This window comes from Heptranchias perlo, unplaced genomic scaffold (assembly GCF_035084215.1).
Source record: "Heptranchias perlo isolate sHepPer1 unplaced genomic scaffold, sHepPer1.hap1 HAP1_SCAFFOLD_229, whole genome shotgun sequence".
Taxonomy (NCBI): domain Eukaryota; kingdom Metazoa; phylum Chordata; class Chondrichthyes; order Hexanchiformes; family Hexanchidae; genus Heptranchias; species Heptranchias perlo.
The window spans coordinates 498,618-510,934 of NW_027139243.1; the positions used below are offsets into that span (position 1 = coordinate 498,618).

The 12,317-nt window shown below is 45.3% G+C and overlaps 1 protein-coding gene across 1 annotated transcript; it reads left to right on the top strand.

Annotated features, from left to right (window-relative positions):
* Window positions 1-1,130: 1,130 nt before the first annotated feature.
* Window positions 1,131-4,811, top strand: LOC137310154 (probable G-protein coupled receptor 139). The gene is made up of 2 exons (XM_067978128.1): window positions 1,131-1,149; window positions 3,907-4,811. Exons 1-2 carry the CDS (start codon window positions 1,131-1,133, stop codon window positions 4,809-4,811), a joined length of 924 nt encoding a protein of 307 aa, XP_067834229.1.
* Window positions 4,812-12,317: the final 7,506 nt, after the last annotated feature.

A 12,317-nucleotide genomic window follows, 5' to 3' on the forward strand; every position in this document is an offset into this window, starting at 1 on the left:
TATTAGGTGGGATCAGACTAAGAGAGAGGAGGTCTAAGATAGATTTGGAGTGAATTTGTATAAACGCACGAAGCGAGGTAAATAAGGTTGGTGAGCTTCAGACAAAAATAGCCACATGGGAATACGACGACTTGGCGACAACGGAGACTTGGATCAAAAAAGGGCAGGATTGGGTTCTAAACATTCCTGGACACAAAGTGCTCAGGAAAGCTCGAGAAGGAAAGAAAGGAGGCACTGGCAGTATTGATCAGTGGGGGAACTTTTAGGGAATAGTTAAGAAAAGACATACCTGCTGTCGAGGCAGTACAAAAAAGGTTCACTCGGTTAATCCCGGGGATGAGGGGGTCGACATTTGAGGAGAGGTTGAGTAGATTGGGACTCTACTCATTGGAGTTCAGAAGAATGAGAGGCGATCTTATTGAAACATATAAGATTGTGAAGGGTCTTGATCGGGTGGATGCGGTAAGAATGTTCCCAAAGATGGGTGAAACGAGAACTCGGGAGCATAATCTTAGAATAAGGGGCTGCTCTTCCAAAACTGAGATGAGGAGAAACTTCTTCATTCAGAGGGTTGCAGGTCTGTGGAATTTGCTGCCCCAGGAAGCGGTGGAAGCTACATCATTAAATAAATTTAAAACAGAAATAGACTTTTTCCTGGATATAAAGGGAATTAGGAGTTTCGGGGAGCGGGCAGGAAATTGGACATGAATTTAGATTTGAGGTTAGGATCAGATCAGCCATGATCTTATTGAATGGCGGAGCAGGCTCGAGGGGCCGATCGGCCTACTCCTGCTCCTATGTCTTATAGTATCATAAGGTTTAGGTTCGTTATGAAAAAAGGACAAGGAACAATGCAGAGTAAAAATACTTAATTGGAGGAGGGCCAATTTCAGTGGGATGAGAACGGATCTGGTTCGGGTAAATTCGAGCCGGCACGGACAAGATGGATCGAATGGCCCCCTTACGTGCTGTATCTTTTCTATGGTTCTATGGTTCTAATTGGTCTCCAAGATTGGTAGGCAAAACTGCAATCGAACAATGGGCAGCATTTAAAGGGGAGATGGTTCGGGTACAGTTTAGGTACATTCCCGAAGGAGAAAGGTAGGGCAACTGAAGCCAGAGCTCCCAGGATGACGAAAGAGATCGAGAGTAAAATAAAGCAGAATAAAGGGGGCGTTTGTCAGATGTCAGTTTGACAATGCAAGTGAGAATCAGGCTGAATATAGAAATTCAGAGGGGAAGTAGAAAATGAAATAAGAGGGACGAAGAGAGAGTATGAGAATAGAATGGTAGCTAATTTAAAAGGGAATCCAAAAGTCCTCTACAGGCATATAAACAGTAAACGGGTAGTAAGAGGATGGGTGGGGCTGTTTGGGACCAAAAAGGAGAACTGCACACTGAGGCAGAGGGGATGGCCGAGGTCCTAAATGAATAATTGGCACGTGTCTTTACCAAGGAAGAAGAGGCTGCCGAAGTCACAGTAAAGGGGGAGGAAGTTGAGATACTGGATGGGATAAAAATTTATAAAGGAAGTACGAGAAAGGTTGATTGTATTTAATGTAGATAAGTCACCCGGTCCGAATGGGATGCATCCGATGTTGCTGAGGGAAGTAAGGTTGGAAATTGCAGAGGTACAGGCGATAATCGTCCAATCATCCTGAGATACGGGGGTGGTGTCAGAGGACTGGAGAATTGCAAATCTAAAAAAAGGGTGTAAAGATAAACTCAGCAATTACACGCCAGTCTGTTTATCTCGGTGGTGGGGAAGCTTTTAGAAACGATAATCCGGGATGAAATTAACAGTCACTTCGTCAAGTGTGGAATAATCAAGGAAATTCAGCACGGATTTCTTAAAGGCACGTAGTGTTTAACGAATTTGTTTGAGTATTTGGATGAGTTAAGTGAAAGGTTTGATGAGGGCACTGCGGTTGATGTTGTGTATACGGACGACCAAATGGCGGTCGATAAATTGCCGCATTATAGACTTTTCACCAAAGTTGAAGCCCATGGAATAAAAGGGGCAGTGGCAATGTGCATAGGACATTGGCTAAATGACAGGGAACAAGAGTATTGGTGAACGGTTGTTTTTCGGACTGGAGGAAGGTGTACAGAGGTGTTCCCTGTACAGGACCATGATTTTCTTGATATATATTAATGAATTGGACTTTGGTGTGCTGGGCACAATTTCAATAATTGCAGAAAGCAAATCGTGATACCCATTGATTCCAATTTTACGAGGGCTCCTTGATGCAACACTCCGTCAAATGTGGCCTCAAGGTCAGTCACTCTCACCTCACCTCTGGAATTCTGCTTTTTGTCCATGTTTGGACCAAGGCTGTAATGAGGTCTGAAACCGAGTGGACCGGGCGGAACCCAAACTGAGCTTTGGAGAGCTGGTTATTGGTGAGTAAATGTTGATTGATTAACTGTCGACGACACTTTCCGTCAATTTGCTGATGATTGAAAGTAGACTGATGGGCCAGTAATTGACCAGTTGGGATTTGTCCTGCTGTTTGCGGATAGGACATACCTGGTCAATTTTCCACATTGTCAAGTCGATGCCAGTGTTGCAGCTGTACTGGAACAGTTTGGCTGGAGGCGCAGCTAGTTCTATAGCACAAGACTTCAGCACTACAACCGGGATGTTGTCGGTGCCCATAGCATTTGCTGCATCCAGTGCACTCAGACGTTTCTTGATATCACGTGGAGTGAATCTAATTGGTTAAAGACTGGCTTCTGTGAAGGCGGTGATATCGGGAGGAGGCCTGGATGGATCATCCACACGACACTTCTGACTGAAGATGATTGCAAACGCTTCAGCATTGTCTTTCGCACTGACCTGGTGGACTCTGCCTTCATTAAGGATGGGAATGTTCACAGAGCCTCCTCCTCCCGTTAGTTGTTTAATTGTCCACCAGCATTCAAGGCTGGATGTCGCAGGACTGGTTGTGAGATCGCTTAGCTCTGTCTAAAGCAAGCTGGGACGAATGTGTCCTTTGTTGTAGCTTCACCAGACAGTCACCTAATTTTTAGGCACGCCTGGTGCTGCTCCTGGTATGCTTATCTCCACTCCTCATTGAACCAGGGTTGATCTCCTGGCTTGATGGTAATGGTAGAGTGAGGAATATGCCAGGCCATGTTGTTCCAGATTTTGCTCGAATATAATTCTGCTGCTGCTGATGGCCCACAGCGCATCATGGATGTCCAGATTTGAGCTGCTTGTGCTGTTCTGAATCTATCCCATTTAGCATGGTGGTAGTGCCACACAAAACGATGGACAGTGTCCTCAGTGTGAAGACTGGACGTCGTCTCCACAAGGACTGTGCGGTGATCAGTCCTACCAATACTTTCACGGACAGATGCACCTGCAACCGGTAGATCTCTGTTTCCACCCTTACCTCCCTGAGCAATTAAGATGCACCCCGTGCTCTTCATCTAATTCTGTACGATACAATTCATCTAATGCCTCCTTCTTTTCTGTGACTCTGGCAGCATCCTCTTCTTTATTGAAGATAGAAGCAAAGTACTCACCTGGAAACTCGGCAATGCGCTCTGCCTCCACAAGGTGATGAGTGTTTTGACCCCACCCTGCCTTTCACTATCCATTCACTCACTCATTCTGGTGGACTGGTGTCTCTTATTTGCTAATACTTTGTGAACCTCTTTTTTACTAAATTTGTCTCTATTTGATAGCACTGTCCAGGTCTGGGGTTCAGTCTCCATTTTATTGCACTGTCCAGGTCTGGGGTTCAGTCTCCATTTGATGGCACTGCCCAGGTCTGGGGTTCGGTCACCATTTGCTGAACACAGTAAGCTCAGTGTAAATTCCTCTCAAAATGCTGTCCAATCTTTGTTGCCAATCTGATGAGTGATTTTCCTGATCTTTTTTGTTCCGATTTCTCCCAGTTAACCTGCTGGTGATCCTGATCTTATCCCGGGGAAAGTGTGGTCTGTCTCGTTGCATCTCCTGTTACCTGGTGTCCATGGCAGCGGCTGATCTAACCGTTATCGTCACTGCTGTGATACTGGACCGTATTGTCACCCTTTATTTCATTAATATATTCATAAACAGCGTTACCATGTGTGGTCTCGGTGACTGCCTCACTCATGCAGCCACAGACTGTTCTGTCTGGTTCACCGTCACTTTCACCTTTGATCGATTTGTGGCCATTTGTTGCCAGAAGCTGAAAACTAACTATTGTACCGCGAGAACAGCGGCTGTGGTTCTCGGAACAGTGAGTGTGTTGAGCTGTTTGAAGAACATCCCTTGGTATTTTCGATATCAAGTTAATTATTTCTTTTCCATTCCGGTATATTGCATGGTGAGATTCAGCTACTATACCTCACCCCTGTGGAAAGCATTCGACTACTTTCATCGTGCGTTAACTCCACTGCTCCCGTTCGTGCTGATTCTGCTCCTCAACGCTCTGACGGTCAGACACATTTTACTGGCGAGTCGAGTGCGCAGGGGGCTCCGGGGGGAGCGTGATCGGGAGAATCACAAGGATACAGAGATGGAGAACCGCAGGAAGTCCATCGTTCTGCTCTTCAGCATATCTGCAAGCTTCATACTGTTGTGGATGATACAAGCTGTGTCCACCATCCACGAACGGATTGTGTTTAATCACGTCACTGATCTAATCTTCGGCAACCACCTTCCAGGCGGTTTAGAATACATCGGGCCGATACTGCAACTCCTCAGCTCCTGCAGTAACACCTGCATCTACGTCCTGACTCAGACCAAAGTCAGACAGGAGATTAAGAATGTGCTCACATATCCCTTTGTTCTGATTGTCCAGTTGGTTAAATAAACCTAAGAGCTGACCGCTCTCCTGCACTAGAAGTGAGATTGTTTCACTTTCCATCGCACAAATCCCATCCCAGCTCTTGTTGCCGGAGACACAAAACATCACAGAAACGTTTGGAATCATGAGGCATTTTAAAGCTAATCCAACAATATTTGGCTTCGAACTCACTTAACGCTGACTGACAGCATTGTGAAGAATTGTTGAACAGGATTCTCATCTTGAATGGAAATCTTTAATCTTTGATGAAAAAGTATTGTACGAAAAGAGACAGGTAAAATTTATCCACAGTGCCATCATAATTGAGACTTCTCTGCGGCCTGTAGTTTGACCAGCCCCTTCCTCCTCACTGACACGCCTCTCCACCTCACATGCCCCCCGACCCGCCCCTCCACCTCACATGCCCCCCGACCCGCCCCTCCACCTCACATGCCCCCCGACCCGCCCCTCCACCTCACATGCCCCCTAGACTCGCCCCCGTGACTCTTGTGACTGAGTCTAATCATGGCTGTAATTTTCTTTGTACACTTCACTGTTGCTGAGTAAAATGGATTGCTTCATCAAATCTCTGTCCCATCGATCTGCAGCCTCCATGCAGGTGAAATGCGAGGGTGAAACGCTTGGATTGTGAAGTTCTGATGGGTGGGACAGTACCTCATATTGTCCTGGACAGATTTTTGGAGACCATTATCCTTAAGTGATGAACAATTTTGAATATTTTTGGCCTGCTGTACCACCTGGTGAACTTTGGATGTTTGTTCAGAATGTAACTTTGTGCCTTCAAATGAAATATCCTGTTTTTTTGCCGGGAGTTTGGAATGATGATATCTGGCACCAATCTTCCCACCCACATCCCCTCCCTCGGGGAGATCATCCTGACACTCCAATATTCTCCCACAGCTGTCTGCTTTTGCTTGTTTTCCTCAGATGTTTATGGCAATATTTCTCAACGTGTGTTGGGAAACATTAAAGATGTCTTCTAAGGGCTGTCCCTTGTTTCTCCCTTCCTTGGTCTTCCTCATTGGATTCCAACCCACTGGACTCTGCATTTTTCTGGAGAAGGTATCCCAGTGGGGACCACACGAAGAATCTTGTGAGTTCTCCCAAATCTTTGCGAGGTCTTTGCTGGCCTTGTACAGCTGGACATGCAAAATGCAACAGATTGTAGTTGAAAACTGATAACCACAACGCTATGATATTTCCAGAAGTACCAGCACTTCTAGAATAAGATGGGTTGGCATCTGTGCCCAGAAGGAGATGGCTGTGCCAACCCTGATATGATCAGAATTGATACAGAAAGATACAGGCGGATGGAGCACTGCAATGCTGTAGGAGTGAGGAGGGAGTGCAGTGCAGGCGCCATCCTTCACTCTCCCTTAACAAAGAGTTAAGAGACAGTCAGACAAATTTTCCAATCTATTGGGTTCAATGCTGAACTGGAACCAAGGCTGTTCTTCTGCTGGTTACTGCTCTCAAAACCTGCCCAAATCTCCATGGTCCAAACTTTTCCAATCCCGCAAGGTCCCTCCGCACCCCCCACGCCCAAGACACCAACCCTGCATGCCACACTCCCGACCCATTCCACCCAGTCCCTCACCGCTGTCACGTCCGATCCCATCCCGTTCCTTACAGCCTTTCCCATCCTGTCCTCTCTCGTGTCACTACAGTGCATACAGGAAGCTGAGAGTTTCATGGATAGCACGTTTCATGAGGTGGCCACCCCACAAATACTGAGGGTTGAGGGGAGATGGAATGGTTGACCACCAGACAGATGGGGAGTAACAGGCAGGCAGTGCAGGAATCCCCTGGGAGTGCGGCACTCACAAACCACTGAGGATGTTGACACCTCGGGGGAGTACAGTTCGGAGCAAATCCAAAGAACGTGGGAGACTGGACTGCACAGATGGGCAAAGGAAATGCAGTTGTTACAGGGGATTCGATAGTCAGGGAGATGGACATGCGTTTCTGCAACCGCCGACATTTGTTCCACATGGTTTCTTAGCTCCCTGGTGTCAGACAGGGTAAAGGATATCACAAAGAGGGTGCAGAACATTTTGAGGGTGGAAGGGCAACAGCCAGAAGTCGTGGCCTATGTGGGAACCAACGACATAGGAAGGAAAAGGGTCGAGCTCCTGTCGTCATAGTTTCAGGGGCTAAGGAAGAAGTTGAAAAAGCAGGACCTCAAAGGTAGTAATCTCTGGATTACTCCCAGTGCCACACGCTAGTCAGTATTGGAAAAGTTGGATAAGACAGGTTAACAAGTGGCGAGAGAAATGGTGCAGAAGGTAGGGCTTCAGATCCCTTTGGGCATTGGGACCAGTTCTGTGGCAGTTGGGAATAAAATGTGCCACACAAAAGTATGTTATGCTCATTTTGTTGGGGTGTAATATATTAGCATGGATAGAAGATTGGTTACAGAGAGTAGGGATAAATGGGTGATTTTCAGAGTGGCAGGCTGTGGGGTGCTGCATGGATCGGTGCTTGGGCCTTAGCTATTTACAATCTATATTAATGACTTAGATGAAGGAGCCGAGTGTAATGTATCCAAGTTTGCTGATGATACAAAGCACGGTGGGAAAGTAAGCTGACGGGAGGACTCAAAGCGTCTGCGAACGAATATAGGCAGGTTACGTGAGTGGCCAAGAAGGTGGCACATGGATTATAATGTAGGGAAATGCGAGGTTATTCATTTTGGTGGGAAGAATAGAAAAACAGATTTTTTTTTTCAAATGGTGAGAAACTGTTACATTTTGGTGTCCAGAGAGATCTGGGTGTCCTCGTACATGAAACACAGAAAGTTAACATGCAGGTACAACAAGCAATCAGAAAAGGAAATGGCATGTTGGCCTTTATTGCAATGGGTGTTGGAGTACAAGAGTAAGGAAGTTTTGCTATCTGGAGTAATGTGTACAATTTTGTTCTCCTTTTCTAAGGAAGGATATATTTGCCTTAGAGGTGGTGCACTAGATTAATTCCTGGGAAGTGAGGGTTGTCCTATGAGAAGAGATTGAGTAGGATGTGCCAATACTCTCCGGAGTTTAGAAGATTGAGAGGTGAACTCGTTGAAACATTTAGGCTTCTGAAGGGGCTTGAAAGGGTCGATGCTGAGAGGTTGTTTCTCCTGGCTGTAGAGTCTAGAACGAGGATAAGGGGTCGGACATTTAAGCCTGAGATGAGTAGGCGTTTTTTTTTTCAGTCAGGGCGTTGTGAATCCTAGGAATTCTCTACCCCAGAGGGCTGTGGATGCTGAATCATAGCGTATATTCAAGACTGAGGTCGATAGATTTTTGGACTCTCGGGGAATCAAGGGATATGGGGATAGGGCGGTAAAGTGGAGTTGAGGTCGAAGATCAGCCATAATCTAATTGAATGACGGAGCAGGCTCAAGGGGCTGTATGGCCTACTCCTGCTCGTATTTCTTATGTTCAGGATCTTTTCAAGACGGGCGGGTTGCACCTCAACAGAGCTGGGGCCAATGTCCTTACGGGGAGCTTCATTCGTGCTGTGTGCGAAGGTTTAAACTAATTTTGCGGAGGGTGGGCACCAGGATGAAACATTCGCGAGGAGAAACAAGGTGCACAGAGGACTGGGAGGGACAAGCAGCACTGGTGTAAAGAATAGTTCAGACATCAGAGGGATCAGACATGGGGGAAATGCGAGGCAGTCTAAGATGAGATTGGAGTGCATGTGTGTAAATGCACGTTGCGTGGTAAATAAGGTTGGTGAGCTGCAGGCTCAAGTCTCCACATGGGATTATGTTATAGAGGCAATAACAGAGACCTGGCTCAAAGACGGGGAGGACTGGTACTTAATATTCCTGGATACAAGGTGTTGAGGAAAGATAGGGAAGGAAAGAAAGGAGGGAGGGAGGTGGCAGTATTGATCAAATAAACTATTATAGCACTGGAGAGGGATGATGTAGTTGAGGAGTCAAAGTGAGAATCTAATTGGTTAGAATTAAGGAACAATAGAGGAGCTATTACACTACTGGGTGATACTATAGGCCAACGAATAGTGGGAAGGAGATAGAGGAGTAAATTTGCAGGCAGATTACAGAAAGATGCAAGAATTATAGAGTGGTGATAATGGGGAACTTTAATTATCCCAAAATAAACTGGGACTCTAACAGTGTAAAGGGCAAATAGGGAGAGGAATTCCTGAAATGTGTTCAAGAGAACTTTCTGGAACAGTGCGTTTCCAGCCCAACCAGGAAGGAAACAGTGCTGGATCTAATTCTGGAGGAATGAAGTGGGCAGGTAGAGCATGTTTCATTGGGGGAGCAATAGCGGAACAGTGATCACAATATCATTATGCTTAGAATAGTTACGGAAAAGGACAAGGAACAATCAAATTTGAAAATGCTTTACTGGAGGAGGGCAAATTTCAGCGAGTTAAAAATGGATCCTATCCAGGTGGATTGGAACCAATAATTGGTGGACAAAACCATAATTGAACAATGGGATGCCTTCAAGGAGGAGATGGTCCGGGTACAGAGTCGTCGCATCTCTACAAAATGGGTAAGGAATGGCATCCAAATATCTAGCTCCCTGGATGACTAAATATATAGAGATTAAAATGAAACAGAAAAAGGAGACTTTTAAGGTTCATAATTCAATAGAGAACAGACTGAATATAGAAAGTAAAGAGGAGATCTAAAAATGGGAATACCAGGGGCAAAAAAACTGAAAGAGTTTGAGAATAGATTAGCGGCCAAAATAAAAGGGAACCCAAAAATCATAAAAAGGGCAGTCAAAGGGTTAGGGAAAAAAAGGAGATCCTCTTTTGGAAGCAGAGGGCAAGGCTGAGCTACTAAATGAATCCTTCACATCAGTCTTCAACAGAGAAGAGCATGCTGTCGTTGTAGCAATTAAGGAGGATGTAGTTGCCATATTGGATAGGATTAAAATAGATAAAGAGGTCCTTAAATGATTGGCAGTACTCAAAGTAAAAAAGTCACCCGGCTCTGATGGGATGCATCATTGGTTACTGAGGGAAGTGAGGGTGGAAATTGCAGAGGCACTGGCCACAATCTTCCAATCCTCCTTAGATATATGGATCGTGCCAGAGGACTGGAGATTGCAAATTTTACACCCCTGTTCAAAAAAGGGGAGAGGGATAAACCGGCAATTACAGGCCAGTCAGTCTGACGACAGTGGTGGGGAAACCTTTCGACACAATAATCCAGGACAAAATGAATTGGCACTTGGAAAAGTATGGACTAATAAATGAAAGTAAGCACGGATTTATCAAAGGCAAATCGTGTTTGCCTAACTTGATTGAGTTATTTGATAAAGTAACAGTGTAATGGCATTTAATAAGGTACCACATAAAAGGTTGTAATACATAATAAGTGCTCATGGGAATGAGGGTAATATTAGCATGGAAAGAGGATTGGTTAACGGACGGAGAACTGATAATTTTCAGGTTGGCAGGCTGCAACTGGTGGGGTGCCGCAGTGATTGTTGCTTGGGCCTCAGCTATTTATAATCTATATTGATGATTTAGATGAATGGACCGAGTATAATGTATCCAAGTTTGCTGACTATACAAAACTAAATGGGAAAGTAAGCAGTGAGGAGGACATAAAGAGTCTGCAAAAGGATATCGACAGGTTAAGTAGTTCGCAAGAAGCTGTCAGATGGAGTGTAATTTGGGGAAATGTGAGGTTTTTCACTTTGTAGGAAGAATAGAAAAACATAATATTTTATTAAATGGTGAGAAACTCGTAAATGTTGGCGTTCAGAGTGATTTAGGCGTCCTCGTACAAGAAACACAGAAAGTTAGTATGCAGGTACAGCAAGCAATTAGGAAGGCACATGGCATGTTGGCCTTTATTGCAAGGGGGTTGAAGTACAAGAGTAAGGAAGTTTTGCTACAATTGTACAGGGCTTTGTTAAGACATCTTCTGGAGTACTGTGTACAGTTTTGGTCTTCAGATCTAAGGAAGTGTATACTTGCCTTCGAGGTGGTACAACGGATGTTCACCAGATTCATTGCTGGGATGAGAGGGTTGTCCTATGAGGAGAGAATAATTAGAATGGACCTATGCTTTCTGGATTTTAGAAGAATGATAGAATATTTCATTGAAATATAAAAGATTCTCAAGTGGCTTGACAGGGTTAATGCTGAGAGGATGTTTCCCCTGGCTGGAGAGTCCACAACCAGGGGGCGAAGTCTCAGGATAAGAGGTTGGCCACTTAGGACTGAGATAAGGAGGAATTTCTTCACTCAGAGGGTTGTGAACTTTTTCAAATTTTTTCCCCAGAGGGCTGTGGATGCTCCGTCGTTGAGTATATTCAAGGCTGAGATGGAAAAATGTATGGTGTCTAGGGGAATCGAGAGATATTGTGATCGGGCGGGAAAGTGGAGTTGACGTTGAAGATCAGCCATTATCTTATTCAATGGCGGAGTCGGCTCGAGGGGCCAACATGGCCTACTCCTGCTCATATTTCGTATGTTTTTAGGAGGACAGAGGCAGACTGGTGAAATTTAACGCAGAGGCGTGTGAATTGATACATTTTGGTACGAAGAACGAGGAAATGAAACATAAACTAAATGGCACAATTTAAAAGGGGGTGCAGGAACCGACAGACCTGGGGGTGCACACACACAGAACTTTGAAGGTGGCAGGACAATTTGAGAAGGCTGTTAAAAAAAATGACCCTGGGCTTTATTAACAGAGGCATAGAGTACAAAAGCAAGGATGTTATGCTAAAACTTTATAAAACACAGGTTAGAATTGTGTCTAGTTCTCGGCACCACACTTTAGGAAGGATGTCTAAGCCTTCAGAGAGACCTTAGGCCGCAGAAGAGATTTACTCGAATGGTCTCAGGGATGAGGGACTTCAGTTATGTGGAGAGAGTGGTGAAGCTGGGGTTGTTCTCCTTAGACTAGAGAAGGTTAAGGGGAGATTTGATGGAGCTGTTCAAAATCATGAACGGTTTGGACAGAGTAAATAAGGAGAAACTGTTTCCAGTGGCAGAAGGGTCCGTAACCAGAAGACACAGATTTCAGGTGATCGGCAAAAGAATCAGAGGCGAAATGAGAAAACATTTTTTTACGCAGAGTAGTAATGATCTGGAATGCGCTGCTTGAAAGGGCGGTGGAAGCACATTCAATAATAACGTTCAAAGGGGAATTGGATAAATACGGGAAGGGAAATAACTACAGGGTTACGGGGAAAGAGCAGCGGAATGGGACTGATTCGATAGCTCTATCAAAGAGCCGGCACAGTCATGATGTGCCGAATGCCCTCCTCCTGTGCTGCAACTATTCTGATACTGTGAGTGGGGCCACATGATGGACATCAGTGGGAGATTGGGGAATGTGACAGTGAGCCTAAGTCTGTCCTCAACAGACAGGGACTGCCCAACACCAATCAATGAATCATTAGCAGAAGCGCGACCTGGCTAAGCAGGGCTGACTCACTGCTGAGCCGGAATCAAATCTTCGTTGATGTGTTCAGTACCATACCGAGCGGTACCAGATCCTAATGTGGCAGTGTTTGGAGA